The 26,140-nt window shown below is 49.7% G+C and overlaps 1 protein-coding gene across 2 annotated transcripts in view; it reads right to left on the minus strand.

The window, feature by feature from the left end:
* Window positions 1-18,540: 18,540 nt before the first annotated feature.
* SETD3 (SET domain containing 3, actin N3(tau)-histidine methyltransferase) overlaps window positions 18,541-26,140 on the minus strand; it is a 69,486-nt gene continuing 61,886 nt past the window's right edge. For both annotated transcript variants that reach the window (XM_030883394.2, XM_030883392.3), the window contains exons 9-13: window positions 25,991-26,065; window positions 24,809-24,975; window positions 23,841-23,926; window positions 20,608-20,768; window positions 18,541-19,918 (exon numbers count right to left, since the gene is read on the minus strand). In XM_030883394.2, the coding sequence (XP_030739254.1) occupies window positions 19,472-19,918; window positions 20,608-20,768; window positions 23,841-23,926; window positions 24,809-24,975; window positions 25,991-26,065 (936 nt within the window). In that variant the 3' untranslated portion in view covers window positions 18,541-19,471. The remainder of the gene's footprint in view (window positions 19,919-20,607; window positions 20,769-23,840; window positions 23,927-24,808; window positions 24,976-25,990; window positions 26,066-26,140) is intronic.

The following is a 26,140-nucleotide window of genomic DNA, read 5'->3' on the forward strand; positions in this document are numbered from 1 at the left end:
GCCCTTTAAAAAAAAAAAAAAAGAATAGGTTGGCTTTGTGATTTGGGCCAAAATCCTGTAACTCAGCTTCAATTTTCTTGTTGGCAAAATGGAAATAGTAATAAAGGAATTGGACTGGACAGTCTGTTGCAGGTATGTGGAGAGAATCTGAGGTCCCAGTGACTGTCAGGCAGTCCGGCACCCCAAACTGGGCCCCTGGACCACACCCTTCCTACCCTTCAGAGCCCTGGTCCATGCTGGCTCTTGTTTCCCAGGGCCCTGTGATCAGCCAGCCCCTGAGCTGGATGCCTGTGGACCAGGATAAATTGGACATGGGCCTGCCTTCAGTCTGGTGGGTGTGGCAGGCACATAAACAACCATAACACAATGGGGCGCATGCCTTGGGGACCCCTGGGGAAGAACGAGAGACCAACAGCCACCCTGGATTTGAAGAGCAAAACCACCAGACTCGGCCCATCCATCCAGGTCATCCTGGCGCCTAGCACAGCGCCAGGTGCGTGGGGACGGGCATAAGTGACAAATCACTCCAGCCTCAGTCGCAGAGTCTGTGCTCTGTGCTAAGCAGCCCACATAAAGTATTTGATGTAATCCATAAAACAGCCGTATGAAATAGGTGCCACTGCTGCCCCGTTTTATAGATGGAGAAGTTGAGGCAGGGGGTTAGCTCACTTGCCCAGGCAGCTGTGAAGTGAACAGACAATCCTGTTCTCCCATATCATTTCCCAGCGAACGGACGCATAGAGCAGCACACGTGCCAGGGAAGTCCTCGCCGGGGTGATGCTGTCCTCCTCGAGGGAGACGGTCCTCGCCGGGCCGCTGGAGGTGCCAGCATCCGTGCAACCAAGAAGGCTCTGATGAACACCTCGGTTATCCCAGGAGGACTTACATTTTCTTCTATTAAAAATGTCACAGGAAGTCCACTCAAACGTTTGAAGCCACTGCTAAGCGTGCATACGTTTCACATTAATTAAAGCGAAAGATGACAGCCTCCAGGAAAAGGAGTAATTTTCTTCTCTCGGAGAAACGACCTTTCAGGAGAGCTTGTTCTTCAGTTCCGGCTGGTCATTACCGGAAATCACTGAGTATTTTCAATAAAGCTGAGATGACCAGCTCTGTTTGCAGCGTTCCTCCTCCTGATAAGAGAAGGGGCTTCCTTCCCAGGGCGTCCCTCACCCTCGGCCAAGCCACGAATGATGTCCTTGGTGAACAAAGAATGAACCCTGCTTGGAATGCAGCTCTCTGCCCCCATCCCCTCCCCGGGGGCCCCTGCAGCCACCAGGGGACAAGTTCTCAGCTGCCCAGCGATGTGACCTCCTGCTTCCTGTGGTCTTGCCGTCCACCTCGTCTCAGTCCCCCAGCCATGGCCACAACCTGACCTTCGTCACCCCTCCAAACAGCAGCCCCAGCTTGCCCCCTCTGGCCACCCCCTCCTGCCCTCCAGCGCCCCCCCTCTGCACCCTCACTCCGCAGCTCTGGGGCTCAGGAGACCCCGTCCCTTCATCAGCCTCACCTCTCAGGTGCCCACCTGTCTTCTCACCCAACCGTGCGCCTCACCACCTTGTCCCTTTGCCTCCGAACCCCAAACCGCAGCAGGGGTTTGGCCAAATGGGTTAGACTTCATGCTTCATGCCTGCGCCAAAGCGGCCAGCGATGGCTGGAGAAAAGCACGCCTCTGTGCCGGAGGGTCCTCTTGGAGGCCGTGCCTGGTGGGCTGGCTCCGACCCCCGCAGAACTACCTTTCCTCACCTTCTCATCGTTCCCCAGATGCTCACTCCTGCTGCCCGCACCCCTAAAGAGAGTCTGTCTGTCTGGGTAATCACTGCCTTTGTCTCCCCTCCCCCACCTCCCCCAGGTGTGCCCACACTCTACCTGCCCCATCCACCACGGAGCTTCCCCATGGGCAAATCCAGTGGTCGCTCACCTGGCAGAGGGGCTGCCGGTGTTCCCCATAGCTGACAGCTTTTCCTGGGACGCCCCTCTTCTCTGCCTGCGGGCACTGCAGGGTAGACTGGGCCCAAGGCGCCAGCTTCTGGGCCCCAGGATCCCGCACCAGGACTGTACACAGGTGCAGATGATACTTTCTGAGAGAATGAAGGTCCCAGCGGACATTCAGGAAACTCAAGAGCCCTGTCCCCGCAAAGCCAACCTGGCTGGAGCCCCGTGGATGCAGGAGCCTAGGCCGGCCCCCTGGGGCCTGCTCGCTTCCCCACCCACATGAGACAGCAGAGCAGGGGCAGGATACTCAGCCGTGAGCCCGTGCCATCCATCACCCCACCTCTCCAGGCGGATGCAGCCTGGACCAAGTACCGTTTTGTTCCTAAGTCTGCAAAACCAGGACAAGGGCAGGCACGGTCTCAGGCCTTTCCCACGCCTCCACACGTCTGTCAGCAGCTCCACCTCTGGGTGCTGTCATCCATCTCCCTCCAGCTGGCTGGGCCGCCAGCGGGCACCTTGAATGCAATTTGGCAAAAATCAGACTCCTGGCCCCCCGCCCCTCCGCTCTGTGTCCTTCTCACCCCAGTAAATGGCTTCCACCCACCCACCCAGTGGCTTGGCTGGAACCAGGTACCAACGCCCCCTCCCTGCTTTCTCTCCCACCCAGTTCCTCATCTTGTCACCCCACTCGACTCGCCCCCCTTGCGCCGGCCATGATGGCCTTTCTGTGCCTTAAACCACACACACACACACCCCAGGCTCCTTCCCACCCCAGGGAACTTGCTGTAGCCCCTTGTGAGTCACGCCGCCCGAGAGGCCTTCCCCGACCGCCCAGTAAAGAGCCTTCCCTCCTCAGCCACCTGCCCACCTACCAACCTGCTTTCCTTTCTTGTAGGTACTTGTCAGCCTCTGGAATCATCTTAGCTACGCCCTGGAGTGTTGTAGGATTCTCCCTCCGGAATGGGAGCCCCCCGAGGGCCCAGGCCCTCTCCTCCCTCCCCTGATGCGGGACCCACATGGTCCAGGAGCCCCGAAAGCTGGGAGCTTAACTTGGCTGGAGACTTAAGTCCTGTATTCCTGTCCCAGCTCACCTCTCTGACCTGGTTTCCTCATCCACAAGATGGACAAACCCCTGCACCCGCCTATCTCGGGCCCATGGTGAAGGTCAGATGGGATTGCAAGTCGCCCCTGGATGAGAGGGTGTGAAGGTTCCCCACGTGGACAGGCCTCACACCCGGCTCGCCTCCCGCTGAGAGGTTCACTGAAAGCCGAGAAGTGCCCAGTTGACGCCCACATCGTGCTCCACGGGCCTGTTTATTTCTTGAAACCTTCGTGCGTCTGTCCCATTGTTGGAGGGCCTTCACCGGTCCCCAGGCTACCTGGGCACACCATTCACTTCAGTCCTGTGGACTCAGACTAATAAGTGCTGAGCCTCTTCCCTGCGATGGGGAGGAAGCTGCTTTTGAATTGCGGATTTCTTTTTGCAAGATAAAATGGCTGGTGGAAAAGTAATACCACTAACAGAATACAGTCAAGGAAGGGAGTGTTTTAATAACAGCTGGATACAGCGTGTGGGTGGTAAAAAAACGTAGCTTCGTTTTTAAAAAATATTCATTTATTTATCTATCTTTGGCTGCGTCAGGCCTTAGTTGCAGCACGCGGGCTTCTCTGTGGTTGTGGCACGCTCGGGCTCAGTTGCCCCACGGAATGTGGGATCCTAATTCCCCAACCAGAGATCGAACCCGCATCCGCTGCATTGCAAGGTGGATTCTTAACCACTGGACCACCAGGGAAGTCCTGCTTGGTTTGTTTTTAAATAAGAGAAAAGAGAGGTAAGAAGTTTCACCCTTGCAGTAGAACCTCCGGGGCCCACACAGGAGATGCACAGCCCTGGAAGGAATTCTGCAGGCTGGTGACAGCGTGGTCGGAAGAGGCTGGGACCAGAGTCCAAAGGCCGAGTTCAAGTCTCATCTTCCCCTCCCATCAGGTGGGAGGGAATGCGTTTGGCCTCTGAGGCCTCAGTTTTCCTCCTCCAGAAAATGGGTAAAAAAATCCACCTTCCTCCGGGGCGCGGACATTTAGTAACATCCTTCAGGGGCTCAGGGGTGGAGGGATCCTGGCAGTTTGGTGGAGAAATAAGACGTGCTTTCAAGTCTCAAGGATTCAGGGAGGCAGTGGGAGCACCATTATGTCTTTACACCTCACTGGAAGAAATGAGCGTCCTCAGGGCTGGCACTGGAGTATGTGTGACCCGGGGTTTAGAAATAGGGACGTCTCAAAGCTGAATTCGAAGAGCCTTTGACCTTGAGGCGCTCACAGTTTAGTGGTGGAGGTGGACATAGAAACAAATCATCAAAGTCCCGCTGAGAAGGCCAAGGGGCGAGGCAGCAGGAAGGACCTCCCGCTTTGGCGAGTTGCCGTCCACGCTATGTCCTACAGGGAAAGGGTCTCCCTTGCTTCTGGGATATTTCCATTTGAGGTCGGAAGGGCTCTCCTAAGCTGCCCGAGGCTTTGAGCCGAGGGCAGGCTGCTCAGTGGGCAGCCCCACTCGGCCTCTCCCTGGCTGTGCCCTGGGTGGGTAACGGTCCTCTCTGCGCCCAGTTCCTTGTCTGGAAAAAGGCGGTAATCACAGCCTGTAGTGTCGATGTGGGTGCGAGGGCACAGGCTCTGCAGCCAGCCTGCCCGGGTCCCAGTCACACGTGCATGCACACACACTCACACAGATGCACACACACACACACACTCTACTATGCAGGCACACGTGTGCACTAACCTCGCCGGGCCTCAGCTTCCTAGGCTGTCAAGAGAGGTGGCCCCGGAGCCTCAGAGGGGGCGGCGTTTGGCACATGGGAAGCACACAGTGTATGGGCAGCACATGGTGACCCATCCCGTTACTTCTTCCTCCTGTCGCTGCCAGTCACCCCTGGGGCGGGGGGGGTGGTCGGTGGGGGGACTCAGGCGGCCTCAGAGGGAGACCATAATCCAGCCCCCGTGCAACACCCAGGTCCTGGTGATAGTGGGGGGCAGGCTTGGCGCCCCAGGCGAGGATTCAGGTCCACGAGGTGGGGGAGGGCACAGGTGGGCAGCGGGCGTGCAGAGCCAGGAAAGGAGGAGTTTGTCAGGCAGATGGTGTCGGGAAGGGCATTCCAGGTTGCTACAGGCCAGGGGAGGCAGGGCCGGGGCCTTGGAGGAAGCCATCGGTGACGTGGCAAGGTGACCCTCCCTCCCTGGCTGGCTGGGAACCGTGCGCTAGCACCTGGAGAGCCCCGCGGACAGATCAGTGCTCTGTGCACGTGGTCCCCTTCCCCTGGAGATGAGCACCCGTGTGTGCTGCTACTGGCTGAGCTTAATTGCCTGAAAAACCCTGTCCTTTATCCTCTGTTTGGGCTACCAGTCTCTCAGCATTTCATTTCAAAAACAAAAAAGCACCACTTGGACCCTCACGTGCTGCTGCAGATTTGTCTGCAGTTCTTGCTGTACTTTTAAAAAAGAAATGTAAAAAAACGTTTTACGCTCTCTGTGCAGGCTCGCGGCTGATTTTTCCTGCAGCCCCGAGAATGCAGCGGCCGGCCCCGGGCACAGTCCTTAGAGCTTCCCTTGGGCTCTCTCACTGTGATCCTGTTCATGTGGGCGGGACCGGGACCCTGATGCACAGTAAGGAGTGGCAGGGCAGGGTTCAGGCCCAGGCAGTCGTCACTAGGACACAGGGCTTCGTTCTGTATTTCTGAACTAATTTTAGACTTATAGAAAAGCTATAAAAACAGTGCAGAGTTTCCATATATCCCTCACACAGCTTCCCCTCAAGTTCACGTCTTGCGTGACCAGAGAGCAGTGAGCCAACCCAGGCAATGAACATCATACACAGCTCCTAACTAAACCTCAGACCTAACTCAGATGTCACCAGGTGTCCCACGAGTGTCCTTTCCCGTTCCAGTGTCCCGTCTAAGATCCCACATCACTTAGTTGTCCTGGCTCCCTCATCCCCTCCAATCTGTAACAGTTCCTCAATCTTTCCTTGTCTTTCATGATCCTGGCACTTCTGAAGTGTACCGATCAGTTATTTCGTAGAATGACCCTCAGTTTGGGCTTGTGTGATGTTTTGTCAGGATTGGACCGAGGTGGTGCATTTTTGGCAAGAATCCCACAGAGGTGATTCTGTGTCCTGCTCGGTGCCTCACATCAGGGGTTCATGGTGTCCGTGTCTCTTCATTGGTGATGTTGACCTTGATCACTTGTTTAAGGTGGTGTCTGCCAGGCTTCTCCACAGTCAAGTTCCTATCTTTCCTTTCTAATTAATACATGTCTTGAGGGAGGTACTCTGAGACCATGCAAATTCTGTTTCGTCTCAAACGTTCACCCATTAATTTTAACGTCCATCGGTGGATCCTGTCCACAACAATTATTAGTGTGATGTTTGCCAAAAGGTCACGTTCTATTTTCTTCTTTTCTTTATATTAATAAATAGGAATTTGACTGTAAGGAAGAACTGTCCCTTCTCTCCATTTATTTATTGAATTGGTTGTTTATATCAGTATGGACTCGTGGGCATTTGTTGTAATCTATGTGTTATAATCCAATACTACCGTTATTTATTTTATTGCACAAATTGTTCCAATTTAGCCATTGGGAGCCTCTTCGTTTTGACTCCTGTGTTCTCTCAACGAGACCCCATCCTTTTTTACCACCTCCTAACTTCTTGACACCACAAGATGCCCGATACGAGCTCATTTTGTATTTTCCCTGCTCTGATCCTGAGACCATTTCTCCCAGGAGCCTTTATTGGAGGATGGTGCTTGGAAACCAAGATGAGGCACTAAGGGTGCTGTTACTGGGGCATCACTGTTTCCAGGCCCACTCAGTGGACACAGCTGGGAAACACATGTGCTATACATGCGCTAAACCACACCCACACACATCCATGATTCTGGGTCTCCCTATCTTATACACAGTAAAGACCGTGAGTTCATACTGATCACAGGGATTATTTTAGCCTTCCTCTTTTCCTTCTTTGTAACTTTTCTCCAACAGGGAGAAACCCAGCTCTTATTATCTACAATATAATGATTCTTTGTCCAATTCTCATGGCTGTAGAGGGTAGTTTCAGAATTGCTGACCCGTTCCCCTTCAAGAAATGCATTTACTGACTAGGTTTGTGTACAGCTCTTTCCCCTGTGCCCTTATAGTAACCAGTCAAGACACTGAATTCCAAAGTTGCTTATATTAGTTCCTTCCCCACACCCTTCAGCGTGGTTGCGCTATTCATTTGCAATATGGCTTTGGTTCATTTTGGGGGAGGGTATTTCATTTGGGGTTACCCTCATATCCAGGTTTGTTTGGTTTATTCTGGGGGGAATGTGAAGGACAAATGAAGGTCTGTGAAACATCGCAAAGGTCCTGAGTCATAGCTGGACCGAAGGAAAGACTCAGAGCCTGGCCACCCGAGCCCCCTCCCTGCCTTCTAGCCCCATTCCCCACTCCTTTTCACCCACTCCATGTAACTCATCTCTTTAGTGTCTGTTTTTCTTCCTGTATCTATTTTACACAAACGAGTATATTTCCCTAGCCCTCCTTCTTTTCCACATGAAGGATACCATGCCTCAGAAACTCTCCCGCACTTTGCTTTCTTCACTTCACCGCATGTCCTGGAAATCACTCCACGTCAGCTCACGGAGATCTCTTCCTCCTCCACTGTGTGGAGGTTCCAGAGTTGATTCAACTCCTCTCCTGTTTATGAACTTTGGAGCAGTCTCCAGTATTTTGCGATAACAACCAACATTGTAGTGCTCAACCTTGTGTGTGTCTATTTTTGTATGTTGCAGGTGTGTCTTCAAGACAGATTCCTAGAAGTGGGATTGCTGCGCTGACAGGTAAGTGCGTGTGTAGCTCTGCTTGGTTTTGCCAAGTTCCCTTCAAAGGTGTTGTACTAATTTGCAGGAGTGCAAATGCAAAAGTGCATGAGAGGACCTGTTTTCCCAGAGGCTCACCAACAGAATATGTGGCCGTATTTTAATTTTTGTTAGTCCAGTACGGGGAAAATGGTATGTCAGTGTTGCTTTAAATTGCATTTCTCCATAACAAATGAATTTGGACACTTTTTGTGTGTTTGAGGACTTTGTGTGTGAATTGTCTGTTCATGTCTTTTTTCCCATTTTTCTCTCAATTTTTAAAAGTTCTTTATATAATAGAAATATTAGTCCTTTGGTAAATGTTGTAAATATCTTCTTCCAGTTTACTGGGAGAGAACATCTTTTGACTTTGTTTATGGTGGGCTTTTTTTTTTTTTTTTTTTTTTTTTTTTTTGCGGTACGCGGGCCTCTCACTGTTGTGGCCTCTCCCGTTGCGGAGCACAGGCTCCGGACACGCAGGCTCAGCGGCCATGGCTCACGGGCCCAGCCGCTCCACGGCATGTGGGATCTTCCCAGACGGGGGCACGAACCCGTGTCCCCTGCATCGGCAGGCGGACTCCCAACCACTGTGCCACCAGGGAAGCCCTATGGTGGGCTTTTTAATGCAGCTTTTAAAAATTGTGGGAAATTTCCTACAATGTTGGTGGGAATGTAAATTGATACAGCCACTATGGAGAACGGGTGGAGGTTCCTTATAAAACTAGAAATAGAACTACCACAGGATCCAGCAATCCCACTCCTAGGCATAATTCGAAAAGATACATGCACCCTCATGTTCACTGCAGCACTATTTACAGTAGCCAGGACATGGAAACAACCTAAATGTCCATCAGCGGAGGAATGGGTAAAGTAGATGTGGTACCTATATACAATAGAATACTACTCAGCCATAAAAAAGAACAAAATAACGCCATTTGCAGCAACATGGATGGACCTAGAGATGATCATACTAAGTGAAGTAAGTCATACAGAGAAAGACAAATATCACATGACATCACTCATATGTGGAATCTGATTTTTAAAAAAATGATACAAATGAACTTATTTACAAAACAGAAACAGACTTACAGATATCGAAAACAAATTTATGGGGACCAAAGGAGACACGTTGTGGGGAGAGATAAGTCAGGAGCTTCGGATGAACAGGCACACACTACCATAGGTAAGATGAATATCCAACAAGGACCTACTGTACAGCACAGGGAACTCTACTCAGTATTCTGTGATAACTTATATGAGAAAAGAATCTGAAAAAGAATGAATCTATGTATCTATAGGTAACTGAATCACTTTGCTGTATGCCTGAAACTAACACAACTTTGTAACTCAACTATAATCCAATAAAATTTTTTAAAACAATTATGTAGTCAAATCTATCCATCTTGGGTTGCCACCGGGTTTTGAGGGAAAGTTAGAGAGTCTTTACCTGTCCCTGAGTGCAGTCCTTCAAAGTGGGGAGGGGGGTGTTGATGGTGGGGGGCAAGGGCAGGGGCAGGCAGGGGAAGGTGGAAGGGTCTGCTGGAAATAGAGGACAGGCCAGTTTACTGTGGAGCTTGAAAGGATGACGAAGGGACTCACTTACACAGGTGGCTCCCCACACACTTCAGATTCCGGTAGGTCTGCCAAAATGGAGCTGGCCACCCACGCTTTATGAAGACGTAGCGAGGTACAAGGCCAGGGGCCCGTGCCCCTCCGAGCACACGTGGAGGGAGGGTGGGGAAGGGGACCGTCTGAGCTTGCGGATTCCGTGCTGCCATTTTACCACGCTCTTTCACTGCTGACCCATTGTCCGGGCGGAGAAACTGGAGTTCGGTTAAATAACCCCGTCAGCGGTAGAAGGGCTGGGCTGAGTCCACAGGTTAGTCCACAGGCGGAAGTGTGAGTCCACAGGGCTCACACCTGTCACTGCAGCCTGCTGGCTTTGCAGAGGTGGGAAGGGGGCTTTTGGCTCCCCCAGGAGACCTGCTTCCCATCCCCAGAGCAGTTTTTGCTTAATGGCATCTCCAGCCCCCAGGCCCCAGCAGTCCTGGGCTCTCCTCTCCCCAACAGGCACCTCCCTCAGATCTGCTTTCCTCCTGGACCTCCTGGCTGGACCCCTTCACCTTCCCTGGGGTTCACTGCTGCAGACACTTGAGCGGTTCCCTACTCCAGCCTGGTCCCCCCAGTGCACTGTGTAGGACCCCACAGGGATCTCCCCCAAAATTCAGAGGGCCCCTCCCTAAAGGAGAAAAGCCCCATTTCTTTTGCCTGGCGCGGGGGTGCGGGAGGCTCTGTGACCAGCCTTCAGCCTTCCAAGGGCCCTCCTCCACTTCAGCCCCACCCCTGGCTCCAGCCCCCCAGCGTCTGAAGAGCCAGGCATCAGCTGCCTCCCTGTCCACTGGGGAAGGTGCTGCTGTCTGCTGGGGCCAGGCTCCCACACCACCTCCCCGGCGGCCACCCCTGTGTCGCTCTGATGTACCCAGACCAGCCCTGATTCCTTCCAGTCTGGGGGTCTTCCCCCCGCTGTAGGTATTGGGCAAATCGTAGATACAATAAAATCTCTGGAAAAGTCTACTGTGGAAAAGGGAGAGGAGACATGGGGTAGAAAGAGCGCTGTGGAGCGGGCAGGACGTGGGGCGGAGAGGTGGGCAAGAGAATGAGGCCCGAGGGGGGCATCCTACAGCCTGTGGGGCAGGTGACTCGTGAGTGGAGGAGGTCAACAGGGAAAAAAATGCAGGCCAGAGTCCCCTTCCCTACAGCTTCCTGGCAAAGCCACGACGGCCTATTCTAACCAAGCCCCACGAGGGGCCCAGAGCATCAGGTGCGCTCAGATTTAACACAGGTTTGCAGCCTGCAGGGATATTTCGGGATTGGCAGACGCTGCTCCGTTCGCCTGCCTTTCCTTTCCGTTGGTGTCCCCGGGCAGGTGGCACTCCCTGCGCGCCACGCATCCCCGAGGACAGGCTGCTACCAGCTCTGTAAAGCGAGTCGCGTCTTTGCCTCCCAACCACGATTCTTTGGGAAAGTGATCTGTCCTTCTTAAGAGTATGCGATCACCCTGTGAGTTCCTATCCATCCATCTGTCCACTCTGCCCGCAGGCATAACGTTGTGGAATTGTTGGGAATAAAGCATTATAGTGAAAGTCACCATTCTAACAATTTTCCAAATTATATTTTGTCGAAGACTATTTCTTGCCGTTTACAGTTTCCAGCCCTCTTGCTGAGCCAACTGCCTTGGACTTCCTTTCTCTTGGGCCTCTTCTGGGCACCTACACTGTGCAAGGAGCCGCGGGCACAGCCGCGGGCTGTAAACGGGACCTCGCGTATCAATTGCAAAGTGAAATCTCGTGGCGAGGGCGCTACAATGTGCCGTGGACGTGCAGGGCCTCAGCCACAGTTTAAGGATGGAGAAGCCGGATGGCGGGGAGATGTCCAGGGCCAGAGGGCACCCGCAGACAGGGCAGGGTCCTGGCTCCGTGCACATCGTTGGTATTTGCTGGATAAACAGGTGTAATTGTGGGTCTTACCTATTCCTTAACGTTGAGCACATCTGTACTGAGAAGCGTTTATTTATACAACACAACAGGAGCACCAACAAACCCCAAACACACATAATGCGAAAAAAAAAATCCACCTCTCGGATCAAGTTCTTGGCTCGGTCTGGGAAGGTACCTCCTAGAACTTGGCTTCGTTTCCCCCGGCGGCTTCCTGGAGGGCGGTTCGTCCTAGCTGGCACTGCCACCAGGGGGCGCAAACGGAGCAGGGGAAAGGAGATTGCCCAGGTAGGGGCTCCTATAAAGCCTGCGGGGAGGTGGGACCCAGGGCCAGAGGGAGGGGCGTGGGGTCGGGTTGGATGAGGGTGAAAAGGGAGGTCTGGCTTGTCTTGTTTTGGTGGCAGAGGAGGTCTTGGTGGACTTTCTCTGCTGTTTCCCATGCCATGAAGAGGTGATAGAATTCCCTTCCTCGTGGACACCGATCTGGGAAGGCTGCCCGCGGTGGTGGTGCAGGGAATGGGCTTCACCCATTCCCTGCAGCTTCACCCTTGGCCTCTGGTCGCTGGCGGCTGAGCTGCCTTGATTGCTCTGTTTGCCCGTCTGCCTGTGGGTCATTTCGGGGATGCAACTTGGAGGGTGACGCTTTTGTTCTTAACTCACATTGCCCTTCGTTGCGAGTTTGCAGAAAGCACTTATTTTTAAACGTGCAGATTCAATAGTTGAAGCCTGAAGTCTCCATAATTGAATGACTAGAATCCTGAGATGATTTAACAAGCGCATATACTCATATTATCCTACTAACTGCGCACGTTATTGGGGCTTAATTTTTCTATTTCCTCGGCTTGTAATCTACTTCCCTCCCCATCACATACACAGCAATTCTATTCTTCCAGTAACAGCTGTTTTATAATCATCACCCTGACAGCAGAACTACATCCTTGTATTCATTTAATAACTGTTTATCCTCTATCTTCCCATTTTCAAAAAGGAGTAAGTTGAGTGCTCCAGAAATTGGAAAAGAAAAAATTGAAATTTGACCTTTATTAACTGGGTTAATTGTCAAAATCTCTGCTTGTAAAAAAAAAATTAATGACCAAAAAGTGTAACTTCTAGAGTTTCAAAGATTAGGTTAATGTCCAAGGAAATACAAACTCTGACCTTTTTGACACATGTCACAAGTAACATCTATCCTAATAAATTGCTACCTGTGAGCAATTATAACATTTTTCCTGTATCCAGTCATGCAGTTTAATTGCTGCTGGAAATTCCGGCTTCCTTGGAGATAGCCTGCAGAATTATCTGATGCCTACGGGCGTCATTTTATATTTGTTTTAGGGGAGAGTATTTGTTCATTTGGATTTCTAGACACTGAAATGTCATGGAGAGACAGCTTAGCCGCTTTGGCCAAAGGCAACTTGGGCGGTAAACAACAAAACTTATCACAGGAACGACAGGGAAACAGGTGACAAGCTTCTATGCCCAGATGTGGTGTGTCACTGAGGCTGGATCCTCTCATTTCCTTGTTAATTGTCCGTTTGAGATAGACTGAAGTAGGTGTGGCCTAGTCAAACCCCGCGGGATTAACAAGTGGTTTTCTTTAAATGTCATCATTCTGGGATGGGTGCTCGTGGACTAGTTTGGGGAAATGGGGCTAATCTCCACCATTCACGCTCTCACTTACCAGTCTCATAACGGGTTTCTGTTTCAGCCAAGGAAACAGGGATTTCACGGTCATTTATCTGGAGTCACCCCAAAGCTATGATGCTGGGGTTCCCCTCTTATCATTCCACCCTCATTCGGAAGATCCCAGAATGTTAGGAAATCTGGAAATGTAGTATCTGTAAACATGAAGAAGATTCTAGTTCCCTGAGGCATGTGTTCAAAGCACTTAAGTTGTGAAAAGAAATCAGAGACTTAAATTCTGTATTATTTGGTAATAGAAATGAACCTTTTGGGGAGGGGGGGGATAAGGAATAAAAATTAGTCTAAGAGAGAATTACAGGTAATCTACCATTCTGTAGACTGGGGAATTAAAAGCCCTGGACAGTCTCTTTTCTGTTAGGGATGGAAACAAAGGAATGTGCCTCAAGACCTAGTTTGGGTGTAACTTCCCCAGGAGGCCCCCTGCAGCCTCCAGACATGGGCTGGGTGCCAGGACCGCTGCTCCTGGAGCTCCTTGTGGACGAGCGGCTGGGGGTACACTGTTTGCACCCCCAGCACTGATCAGATACTCCAACAACTGTTGGGTGAATCGACAGGTGTCACTGAATCAAAGCTTATTAAGGAAGAGGAACTGGGATGGGAGCCTGTGGCCACCCGTGGCTCACTTTCCCGGCAGCTCAACATGGCACCTGGACCTGTGCTTTGTCATCTGGAAAACAGGGTTTCTGCCACCTGCCCCTGCCACCGGGGTGCAGTGCGAGATAGCAGCAGACCAAGGCTGTTTGGGTCCCTGTGGGGAAGAACCCACACCTTGAAGGTCTGAAGTCTTTGCCGTCTGAGCCTCCAAGAAGTCTGACCTGGAAAACTGCTGGGTCCCATGGGGGCCCTTGCTCACCCTTGCACGACCGCTGGTCCACTCATGTCGTAGGGCTGAAGGCCTGGGGGAGGAGACAGCCGCTCCTGTCACCCCAAAGGACGGGGCTCCTGGCACTCTGAGAGCTCCACCCAGTTAACTTACGCGGAATGGCCCGGCCCGTTCCCTGAAACACTCGGTAGCTTTTGTTAATGTCGTCGGCGCATGAGTCACCAATTCCCAGAGCATCTCAGCAGGCAGCAAACACGCACACCACGAGCCTGCTCTCCACCTCAACACCCTCAGCACCCAAGTCTGGCAAAAATAACCCTATAAAGGCTTTTCTGTAAAACACCACCTTTGTACAGCTGCTGGTAGAGCTGGTGGTGTCAGTGTGTCTGTTATAACACCTGCTTCCTAAGGGGGGAGGACGGATGTGAGGGGGGAGGGGGTTATTCCTGTGCCCTTGATTTGATCCAGCCGGGGCAGAAGAGCGGGATTTTAACGTCAGCCTGGAGCTTCTCCGCAGGAGCGTGTAAATCACAGCCACCGAGGTGGAGGTCTCCCACTGCTGGGGGTGCTCCACCAGTGAGGAAACCTTTTCAGAGCACGCACTAGGCGCCAGGTCCTGCACGAGGCACCAGGAAATGAAAGATGAGCCACAAAGGCACCAGCACTCACATCGCACCAGCTGGGTGAAGTCTGCCCTCAGCCATGCCGACCGAGCACCTTCTCTGTTGCCTGAAACTGAAGAATACGAGTTTTGAGAAAATCTTATGTGCACACGTATACATATACACACACACATTTGTGTAAATGTATACATGTAAAATATATGTATGGACACACACACAGGTATGCCTGACTCGTAAGAGGGCGTTAGGAGAATGAATAAACCTAGGGGTTGGCGCCGAAATGAGTGTGACAATCTGGGCTAACTTTCCTAACCCCGCAGGCAGGCTAAGGCGTCCATGAACACAGGTTTCTCTGCCGTTTTATCTCGTTTCTACGGGAAATACCAATGGTCTTTCAAGCAGCTGGCCATTGCTACATTTTTCCATCTAAAGAAGTTCATTCATTACAAGGTAGGTGAAACTCTGCAGGAGCTCTCCTTGGGGTCCCTGGGCACCAGCCAGTTCAGGAGCCTCCTGCGGGATTCCTCAGGGGGACCTCAACTTCCTACCCCCCACCTCCAGCCTGGCACTGCCCTGTCCCCACTCCACTGCTCACAGACGAACCCCTGAAAGCCCAGGTGCCACTTCCTCCAGCGCTTCTTTCCCCGAGTTCCAGAGTGCGCAGAGCACCCCGTCTCCAGAAGCGTGGCGTGCTCTGCCCGGGGTTACGGTTATTTGTTCAAATGCTTGCCTCACCACCTGCGGGGGCAGCAAGGGCTTCTTAGGAATCTGAATTACACAGAACCTGGCATTACACCAGGAACACAACTGTTGCTCAGTCCAGGTCTGTCTCAGTGGACAGATGCCAGCAGTCTGCCTGCAGAGCAGGGATGATTTTGCTGCCCCCCAGTCCCCCCACCCAGTCCCACTAACATTTCCTGCCTCCCAGGAGTGGCTCAGACTTGGAAAAGAGTAATGACTCACATTTACTGAATGCTTAGCACGCGGCAGACACTGTGCCAGAAGCTTTCATACCCGTTACCTCATCTGGTCGTCCCGGACCCTCTAGAGGTAGGAAGCGCAGACGCACTAAAGGTGGGTACAAACACATCCAAGGACTGTCCCCAGGTCCCAGGAGAGAAGCGGGGCTGGGTCAGAAACCCAGAGCCATGTGGCCTGCAACTTGCACTCTCAGCCACCGTGGAGAGCCTCCCCACCCTCTGCATAAAGATAGATAAAATCAAAGTGCCCCAGACACTTAGAACACCCTCTTCCCACGGCCGGCGATCCGTTCACGTCCATGCCCACGTCCAGAGCAGCCTGCATTGTTAGGAAGCGCCCCTCCCTCTGCGGGGATCTGCCTCCCGGCCCACTGGCCCTGGCTGTGCCTTCTGCAGAGACAGAGTGAGTCCCATCCCTCCTTCCCGTGACAGTTCTTCAAATACCCAGGGCCAGCACTGCAGCTTCATTTAAATAACAAATTCGCCAGTGCATCTAAATACAATTTGAGTTACTCCAATTCGATTTACACACAGAATTTTAGGAATACACTATATAACGTGCTGCTGATTACAATAGTAGGGTGACCCCTAATGAGGTTACTGGATTCTACTGTATACTTACCTGAAATTGACATTTAAATAAAAGTGAGCCAGATTCTTGGGTCAGGTTACCGCTACATCCTATTAATAATAAACATGTTCATTTTGCCAGATCGGTAATAATGTGAACATGGCACGGTGTATCACATAAAAAGCTTCTCACCGTAGCCATGGTTACAGCCAACACTTCAAGATCTGGGCTTCCTGAAACTCACCCCCAAAACCAACCACCACTAATCATGATCCCCTATTTTCTTTACAGCCAGTGCTATTTTAGTTCTGAACTCAAGTTGTAGGTACTTTCTTTGGGTTTTGTTTTGAATTCTTTCACTCCAACATGTACGCTTTAACCATCAAACACATAGTAAGTGATGACTTACAGAAAACGAATTCCCTTTTTTTTTTTTTTTTTTGCGGTACGTGGGCCTCTCACTGCTGTGGCCTCTCCCGTTGTGGAGCACAGGCTCCGGAAGTGCAGGCTCAGTGGCCATGGCTCACGGGTCCAGCCGCTCCGCGGCATGTGGGATCTTCCCAGACCCAGGCACGAACCCGCGTCCCCTGCCTCGGCAGGCGGACTCTCAACCACTGCGCCACCAGGGAAGCCCAAATTCCCTCATTTTTAAGTGAAAGTTTAATTTAGCATAAGCCTGCATATTGGGAACCTGGGTATATTATACTTTTAATGTCTTACCTCACCTCTCCAAAAAATTAAATACATCTTCTAGTGAGCCTATTCTAGAAACTACTGGGGGAAATCACCCATCAATTGGCAGCCTGAGTGGAAAAACGGGGTGATTTTTCTAGGCTGGTGATATCTAATTCCCGTTTACACAAATCACACACAGAGCGGACGAAACAGAAGCAGAAGCTGGCATTCCCCAATGACTAGCCTGAGCAGCCTCTTATCCAAAAGCGTTAAGGAGAAAGCAAACCTTAAAATGATTTGAGAGAGAGGTGGCAGCGAGGGTTCTTCAATGCCAATTTAATCACTTTTCCTCAGTTTTCAAATGCTTCAGCTGTGAACCCAAGTGTCTGTGCCGCAGCGCTGAATCCCTCATGGGCGCAGAGGGCTGAGGACATGCACTGTGGTCTCGCTGACCCCCCCCCCGCCCCGAGTCCTGCAAGGGTGATTCTATCTGACCTAGGAAATCATGTTATTCAACACACTCTCTTCCGACATCAAAAGCGTTCTATGAGCACCCTTTTTGTCACAGACAGTCTCCTTGATTGGAGCGTAACCTATATAATCGTTTTTTGGTCCAATAACCTTAACAAAGAGACACTGTGGATGGGCAATTCATGGACAGAAAAGTGTCTGAATTTTTAAGCAGGGACCACTGATAATTTAGTACCATTCCCTCACCTCCCAAGTAAATGAGGGAACTGAGGCCCGAGCGTCGGGTCCCTGCACCCTCCAGTGGTGCCGTGAGGACCAGGGCTTGTCCTGACCCGCGTCCAGCTCCACCTGAACTCGAGTCTTCTCCAGGGAGTATTTTGAAAACTATTCTATCTCATGAAGCTACTTTACATCTGAACTGTGTGTGTGTGTGTGTGTGTGTGTGTGTGTATATGTGTATATATATATATATATATATTTTTTTTTCCCAAAGGACATATATTTAACATTAGACTTGAAAGCTGTCATCCAATGAGAAACTCATCTACAGGGAAATCAGTCATGAGCATTCTTCATCTCTTCTGGGGCTCCTGTTCCAGAGAGAAAACTCCTTGAGTACCACCGTGCTTCTGCCTTTTGGAAATTAGTACGTAGGTTTCCCAGACTACCTCATATCTTTGGTAAAGTATCTCAGGTACAGGGCTGATAGGAGAGCTGATGTCACTGGCATCCTCTTCTGAGGCAGTTCAGATTGTGTTCACATTAACAACATAGGAAGTTACAGGCGCCGACCTCACGTAAAGATGAAACCTGTCTCTAGCGTCCAAGGAAGCAGGTACACGTGACATGCGGAGCCCTGGGAGGTGGGGTGTCCTTGGTAGAGAATAAAGCAAGTTATTGGCAGAGCTGTGTCTTCTCCAAGGAGAAACACCGAGAGCACCCTGAAGACTACCTGTGTGCAGCGATGTTTACCGGGACGGTCGGGGGAATAATTCACATAGCCTTTCCCAAAATAAGCGACGTACTTAATAGTCAGGACATCAGAGACGACGTGAACATTTGTAGTTAAGGAAGACTGGCAATCCATAACCTGAAGGCTGGTGGCTTTCTGGGGATGGATCCCACCTCACCCCCAGGACACCACCCCAAGCCTCTACTTCCCCTGAAGGTAAGAACTCCTCTTCCTGTGTTCCTGGTGCCACCGGCCCTCCCTGAGCATGCCCTGCAGGCTAGGGAGGGGGCTGAGCACACGCGCCTCTCGTCCATCTCTGAGTCCCCAGCGGGGAGCAACACACAGCACGGGTCAGGTTCGAAACCCCGCGGATAAGCAGGATGGTTTGCATAAAAGCTCGATTCAAGGGGCCTGTCGCACTCCAAAGAAAAGGAATAGACAAAAATATTAATTACGTTTTCCTTTTAATAAGGCTTTTTACTCAAAAGTGTAGCTTTGAAAATCTCTAGCTTGTTGTGACAACCAGAGAAGCCAGGAGCGGCCTTGCCTTGAACATGGTGCCCTCGCAGCTCCCCGGCACCAGGGCTGGAGGGCAAATGCACCACTTTACAATCAGAGCCAACATTTAAAATTAGGAGGAGGATGCATGTCCTACTTGGATTCAAGGAGAAAGGACAAGTTCTCAATACAGTAAAACAAAACACAAAAAGTAAACAAATCTTTAGAAATCACTAGATGTGTGTGTGTGTGTGTGTGTGTGTGTGTCTGTGTGTTTATATAATTAGGATTATCATCAACATTTAAAACTATTAAAAATAAGGTTGCCACCTTACCTTTTCTTTTGGTACTGGGGTGTTATTTTTTTAGGAAAATTTTTTCTTTCTTCCTCTCAGGTTTCCTAACCTGAAGCCTGTTTTCCACTGTGCAGCCAAATGCCCCACCTTCGCGCTGCACCCCCAGAGCGCCACCGTCAAGCCCCGCTGGCAGGAGGCAGGGCAGGCTTTGATTCTGGTTGTCAAGATGACAGGCCCACAAAAGCACAGCTGACAGAGGAACTGAATTCTTCCTCGGGAAGAAGATACATTTGCCCGCAATGGGTCTGCAAAGTCTTCCGAGGCACCTCTTCCCCCTCTGTGCTCTGCTTGATAACTTGTTTGTTTGGCCAAGAAGCAAGATGGCAATCTTAATCAGAAAGGGAAGCTAGACTTTTTAAATAACTTAAAAAAATCATTTTTATATAAAGCAGCAAAAACATATTTTCCTCTCTGCAGAAAGAAAACCGTGAACAAGGAAACACAGCGATGTAAACGGGGCCGTTCATACACTTCTGCTAAACTGGGTCCCCGACAGACTCAGAGCTACTTTCCAACCTCCTCGGCGCTGTCGGAAGAAGATTCTTTGGCGTCTCCGGTCGCTCTTTTACTTTCCTCTTGATTTAAACTTTCCTTTTCCGAACTGGTCCCGTTGGGTATAGAGTTTTCGCCGTTGACCAGCCCGTGCTCTGCAGCCTTTGCCCTGCGGACAGCCTCAGTGAGGGTCAAGGCCTCCTGTGTGCCGGCCTCCCCGTCCGGGTCCCTGAGGACCAGGGGCAGCCGCGAGTCCGCCACGCCCTCCAGCAGCCCCGGGTTACTCTCCTCGTACTTGGGGAGCGGGGCGTGCCCCTCCACCTGCCTGCGGCAGTGCTCTCGGTTCGCGGCTGCGCTCTTGACCGCTTTTTCCAAGATCTCTTTCTCACCTAAGCGCAACTTGATGGCCATCGTGGCACGAACGGAAAGGGCATGGTTTTTCAAGAAGGACTTATCTTCCTGGAAAAGGAAACAGAGCAAAATTAACTACAGCAAGTCTAAACCAGCAAAACGATAGTGCCAGAAGGCAGATCAGTTGCTGCCGGGGACGAAAGCATGAGAGAAATTGGGAGTGATTGGGGGGGGGGGGGCGGTGACAGAAGGTTCTGGAACTTGACTGTGGAGGTGGCTGCCATGACTGCACGCTTAAACCCAAGCGTACACTTCAGAAGTGTGAATTTTACTCTATGTAAATTATACCTAAGTAAATGATTATAAAACAAAAAAGAAGAGCCTAAACCAAATGGTGCGTGGACACTGACAGAACTCCACTTATTTCTAAAACCCTTCTGTCTTGTGCCCTGATGGAGCCCAGGGCTCGGCACCTGGCTGAACGATGGCTGAATGACAGGCACTTGAAGTCAGTGACCCAAGAGTAAACTTGTGTTTGTATCATATGAATTAGAAATTATGGAAAAATGTTAAATAATGTAAAAAATTTATATTCTAATCAACAATGCCTCAGTGTGACTCTTTTGGTAGGGGTAAACATGTAAAATAGAAAAATATTAATAAGTTTAATGAAAAATGTCAAATACACAATGATTTTGCTAAAGCACGACAGTAATTGACATTTAAGAAAGAATCTCTTATTAAACATCTTTTAAAACATGACAAAGCACAAATCCTCCCTTAATGAACAGAATTACCTCAATGGTTGTTTTATATGTTTTTAAAAGAAGTGAGGCTCGATCTTCAAGAAATGTCCACAGTTTGACCTCATTGTCCCAGCTAACAGGATACTCAGAGTTCCCCAAGGTGAAGATTCTGTCAATGGCATTATCTCCCAGCAAATGTTCTTTCAATTCTTCTACAAGAACACAAACAGCCATCTGTTAGGGGAAACAGCACTACTTCTCATTTTCACCAGCAGCCCACCTCACAAAACATCCTTCCCAACAATGTCATCTTCCTGGGGTGACGAGTTCTCCCTGATCCATCAGCCAGGCCGTGGCTAGACTCTCCAGAGCAGAGCCAGAGCTGCTTCAGGGGAGAAAGAGGGGAGTCTTCCTGATTTGGAACCCAGACCAAGCCTTGCTGGGCCAGCCCTCCACACTGTTCACTGTATTTAAGAGGGATCCCGAGAGCCTTTAGATGGTTTCGGAAGATACTTCTTAAAGACCATCTGTAGCGACACACGCCTTATTTTGACAACACCCCTCTTGCAAACTCTGAGCCCAGTCACAGCAACTGGGTCAAAAAGACATGTAGGTGAGCAACGTAAACTGTGAAAGCAAACAACAGCACAACAACCCAGTGATCCTTCTAGACTGAAATCTGACGGATGCTAATTCCAGCAGTTGACCTGACAAAGCTATTTGTCTCATCTTACAACAAGTAAACCACAAACTGAAACCCAAAAATGGACTAGAAAAATCTTAGTTAATGAAATACGTGTCTATATCCCTCACTTGTCAGGAATTTAAAAAGGAATTACAAATAAACACAAGTGCACATCTCAACTGCCTTCAAATATATGTAAGAAGAGGGAAGAATTCAGCAACTGCTCTGAGCATTTTATCTCCTGGCACATTATCTTCAAAAGACCAAAACATGCCGATCCTATTCATGCTCAAGAAATACAACCGTGCTTCTTATGTAATTATGAGACAGTATCTCTTTCAGAGCAAAATGCCCTACAGCTGTCACTATTTACAATTCAAATGGAAGAACTTCTGCTGCCAGCAAACCAAACTTTTATTAGTATTAGTGAGAGTGATTCAAAGAATGCATCAATTGTCTTGACAAGACAAACTGTCTATGACTAAAGAGAAACTAAAGAGAATCAATGGAGCTAAGATGATTCAAAAGCAGGTTTGCTGGTTTTTTTTTAAGAAAATAGAAGTTAATCTAATATTCAGAAAAGAAATTTCTTAAGTTGCATTTGTTAGCAAAAGGTCATGATGAAATTCAGGATTTTTAGATTTTTGATCCTTCAGTTTATATTCTCTGCATAAAGCAATGAAGATGTTTAAAATGCTTTTTAAGTGGAAGAAGCTTCTTTTTAGATGCCCCCAATACTAAGGTTACAGTTTCTGTTTTCCTCCTCAACCTACCGAGTTGCACCCTTTAATTAACATTGGGAAGGTGAGGGGCTGAAGCAGAGTTTTCTCTCTGCCGCTCTTAACAGTGATACTGGACTGGCTTCACATGCCTGGAGAAATAGAACCCACGAAAGGCCATCACCCTGCCTGGAACACTCAGGAAGTGAACCACAGGCTCCGGGGGCAGGTTTCTTCCCCCTCTTCCCTCTCGCTGACAAGCCCTTCCTGGATTTCCTGCATTCCCTGCCCACCGCAAGAGTGTGGTTTGGTGGCCCCCAGCCTGGCCCCTGGACACCCTGCAGCGCTAGGATCTCTTCCGTGGGCTATCGGTCTTGCAAACCCGCAGGAGCCACGTGGGGGCCTGGGGTACAGGCCCTGAGGCGGCAGAGCTGGGTCCCAAGTCAGGGTCATCGCCGGCCAGCTGAATGGCCAAGTTACTCTCCTCTTTGCATGGGAGCTTCTACGTCAGTCAAGTGGGAGCCCCACCTCCCTCCAGCAAGGCTGATGAGGATGAACAAAGCCTGCACCACGTTCAGCCCGGCACAGAGAGAGGGCTCCCAAACTATGGGGATTATCATCGTCGTCATCTCTCATCAGGATATGAACTGTGACATTCAACTTTGTAACCCTATATTACATGCAAGAAAAGCCCACGGTTAACCCTTAACTCGTGTTCACTAAATTGAAGTGAGGAACCAGTGCCAAAGCACAAAATCACCAGAAGCTCCCACGTGAGTGACAGGGAGTCTAGAGCAGTGTGGCTGCGAGCGAGGGACAAGGACCACCTAACACCTCTCTGGGCTCTGCAGTTGGTTGTCTGTGTTTCAGGACTCAGTTTCTTCTACTTCCAATGTCAAGCCAGGACCTGGGCGGCACTTCTCTGGCCGCAGACATGAAGGGAGGGAGCCAGACGGCAGAGACCAGCAGACTCCCTCCACGGGCTGTCATTTCTGCTCCGGCCCCGGGCTGCCCTTGCTCTAGCGCTCGGACAGCTTCCTTCAGAAGAACACTTGTCTGTCTCTTCAGTTAGGTGGCACGCACTCACTGTCACTCATTCCCACCCAATCCGCTGTGCACAGGATCCAGGGTAGTTTACAACAACAGCAAAGTCACACACAATTAAAAATGGAACCTCACAACCAGGGGATTTGGAGGAGTATATTTTCAGATGAAAAGTGAAAACACAACCGCAATAGATCACATCTCAGTGCCAGAGATCCCAAACGGCTTGTCTTAAGGAAACATAAAAGTAATGCTCAATGCATACATTTAACTTTTTGTGCCTGAAATAAGAGGCTGTAGACAGGAATATTTGCAGTTTAAACAGGTTCTGTTTGCAGTGTTATTTACTCCAACTGGATGCCTGGCACTGAAAGGCCTGCTGGCAATTTCGGATTCACACTACAGAGCTGGTTAACAAATGAAGTCCTCTGGCCCACGTGGGTCAGGGCCGACCACCCGACTTCAGTGTCGATGACCATTCACCGTGAGGACATTTGGGCTCTGTCGTCCCGGGTAACAGGCACATCAGAAGCTCCCATCTACAAATGTCGAATTTTGATACAGGCAGACAATCCAAGATGTATTAAGTTTTCTTCCAATGCAGTAGAGAATTATTTGTTTATTACAAGCATATACTGACAACACACTGAGGATTTAATAAAATACTTCCAGGATAAAACAGATCAATTTCTTCTTTCTCCAATATTACCTCTTCCCCCCAAAGTGCTTTAATTTTAAGTAATTTTATCTTTAATCTGAATCCCTCTGTCTCACACTTCATGAATTAAAAAAAGAAAAAAACGCAACATTTTTTTTTTTTTTCTGAAATGATTTACCTTCGGTCATGCAGAAGACTCGGAGAAAAGCCAGAAGTTGGGCAGAGATGGGTGGCTCCGTAAAATGCAATGCAAAGACACTGGAGCTGACGAGAGGAAGAAGAGAGATCAGGCCCTGCTGCAGTGGCCTCCTCGCCCCACAGTGAAATCTCTGAATCTGCACTCCGTGTGTGGTCCTCAGGGAGCCTGGGCCAGCATGAGGGACCCCACCTCCTCACCAGAACTCTAAAAACAGAATTTTCAGCCCTGGCGAAATGCGGAAGGCCTGGGCTGGCCGAGGAGGGTGGCGGTAACCATCACTGCCTGCAGTTCTTAGTCTAATAGCCTTCATCTCGGGTGCACACAACACATCAGGAGAATTAAGCATACCCATGGCTCCTAAGAAAGGTTAACAATAATTTATTTTCAGTTCACATTTTAATCATTAATCAAATATTGACAAGTTCAATAAAAAAAGGTCTAGATAATCCATTTTCATTAAGAATGGTTCTCTCCACTCCCTGGAGAACCAATAAATCATAATTCTTGTCCTTATCATTTTGCACCTCAAATGCAGGAAAATCTTAAGATTTGATTTAACCAGAAATTCTTGAAATCACTGACTATCATGACTTCATTACAGACCCTAATGGTGGCAAAGAATTAAATGAAACAAATTGATCCAGGTCATTAACCTTTTCAAGGTGAAAGGCATTAATGACATGGAGACACTTATTTAACTGAACGAGGATTTCAGGCCACATTCCCTGGAACTGGCTGTGGACGCTTCCAGCGACACAATTACGTTGATCTGAAAACGCTGGTAAATCACCATGCATCTCCACGGTTTAACTTTGCAGTGTAACAGGGATGAAGGGATTAAGACAAACTACAGTGGAGAAGTTTTATTAACACGCCAGTTAAACACTACGCGACTGGAAATATTTCAAGTACCACAGTAAAGAGCTGACAGATTTTTTTCTACGTACGTTGGGATGCCAGCGCGAGCCAGGACCTCGGCCTTCATGGCGTACAGCCTGTCACTTTTACTCACTCCAAGCTTTATTTTCACTCTGTCGTGTGAATTATTGTCAAAGAAAAAACCACTGTGGATCACAAACTCTGCATTTGACCGAGTGCCATAAAAAATGTAAATCTGAGATGCAGTAAAGAAAAAATAAAGGGATATAAAAGAAACTTAACATCCATTCTCAGTACAGAGCAGGGCAAAGGATCAGTTCTCATATATTTAACGCAACTTCACACTAAGGAGACAAACAGCTCTGAGGTGACCATGTCCCTGTCCTGAACATCATGTGCTGCCGGGAGGGGCCGGGCGGGCTGAGAAGAGCACACGCCGACCTCCTAGCACCCAGAGGAGCCGGACCCCGTCGTCCCAGCCTTTCTCATACCCCCTCACACTCCCAGTCACAGCGAGACTGCTGCTTTACGACTGCACTTTAAAATTCACCATGTTCTTTTCTCCCTCTCCTTTAACTACAAGAGCGTCTCCTGGAACCAGGGTTTAAGGCAGTGTCTGTCAGAAATCCACTTCTAGATGCTGCGGCCATTCTGCACTGTCTCCAGGCACTTTGTTAGGCTAGTATTTTTCACTCTGTCCCAGCTCGAACATCAGTGGTCTGTGTCGGTTCTGTCTTTTGTGTTCCCTGCTTGGTCACAGGACTGCCAGGCAGAGTGCAGGTGTCCATTCGCGCACATGTTCAACCCCACCCCAAATATTACTCAAAACTTCACAGATTAAAGTGAAAGTACAAGAAGGCAGCTCTTGTGGTTCCTGATTCCCTTATGGTTTTGCCGCTTAAATAAACTGCCTCCTTTTAAAGAAGGTTCTAATCAACAGAAAAAGATACGAAAACAATGCAGTCTATACAATCGAAAAATCTGTTCTACTGTCGTAACACAGAATTTATTTTCAGTTGACGGTGTTACACACAGTAGATGGGTTGTGCAAATGACTGCGTTCACATCTTTCTCCCTGGTGGACCCGAACGTCCCATTCAAAGCACGGCATATTTATTACGGCTTTGGGTCTCAATATGTATTCCAGAAAACAAGCCTTAAATACAAATCTCAAAATTTTCTGCCCAAGTTAAATACTTTTTAAAAATGATCAACACAGTTTGAGGTGAGGGACTCCGTGTGGAACCCACCTGCTCTCCGGCCCGGAAGTCCTGCAGGGCTACACACTCACAGCGGTCGTCCTCCAGGTTGTAGCCGGTGGTGATCTGTACACGGGAGGAAGGATGACAGGACAGCGTCTAAGTGCTCTCGCTCAGGAGGGCCTTTTTCCGGCGATTAGA

This window comes from Globicephala melas, chromosome 2 (assembly GCF_963455315.2).
Source record: "Globicephala melas chromosome 2, mGloMel1.2, whole genome shotgun sequence".
NCBI classification, from domain to species: domain Eukaryota; kingdom Metazoa; phylum Chordata; class Mammalia; order Artiodactyla; family Delphinidae; genus Globicephala; species Globicephala melas.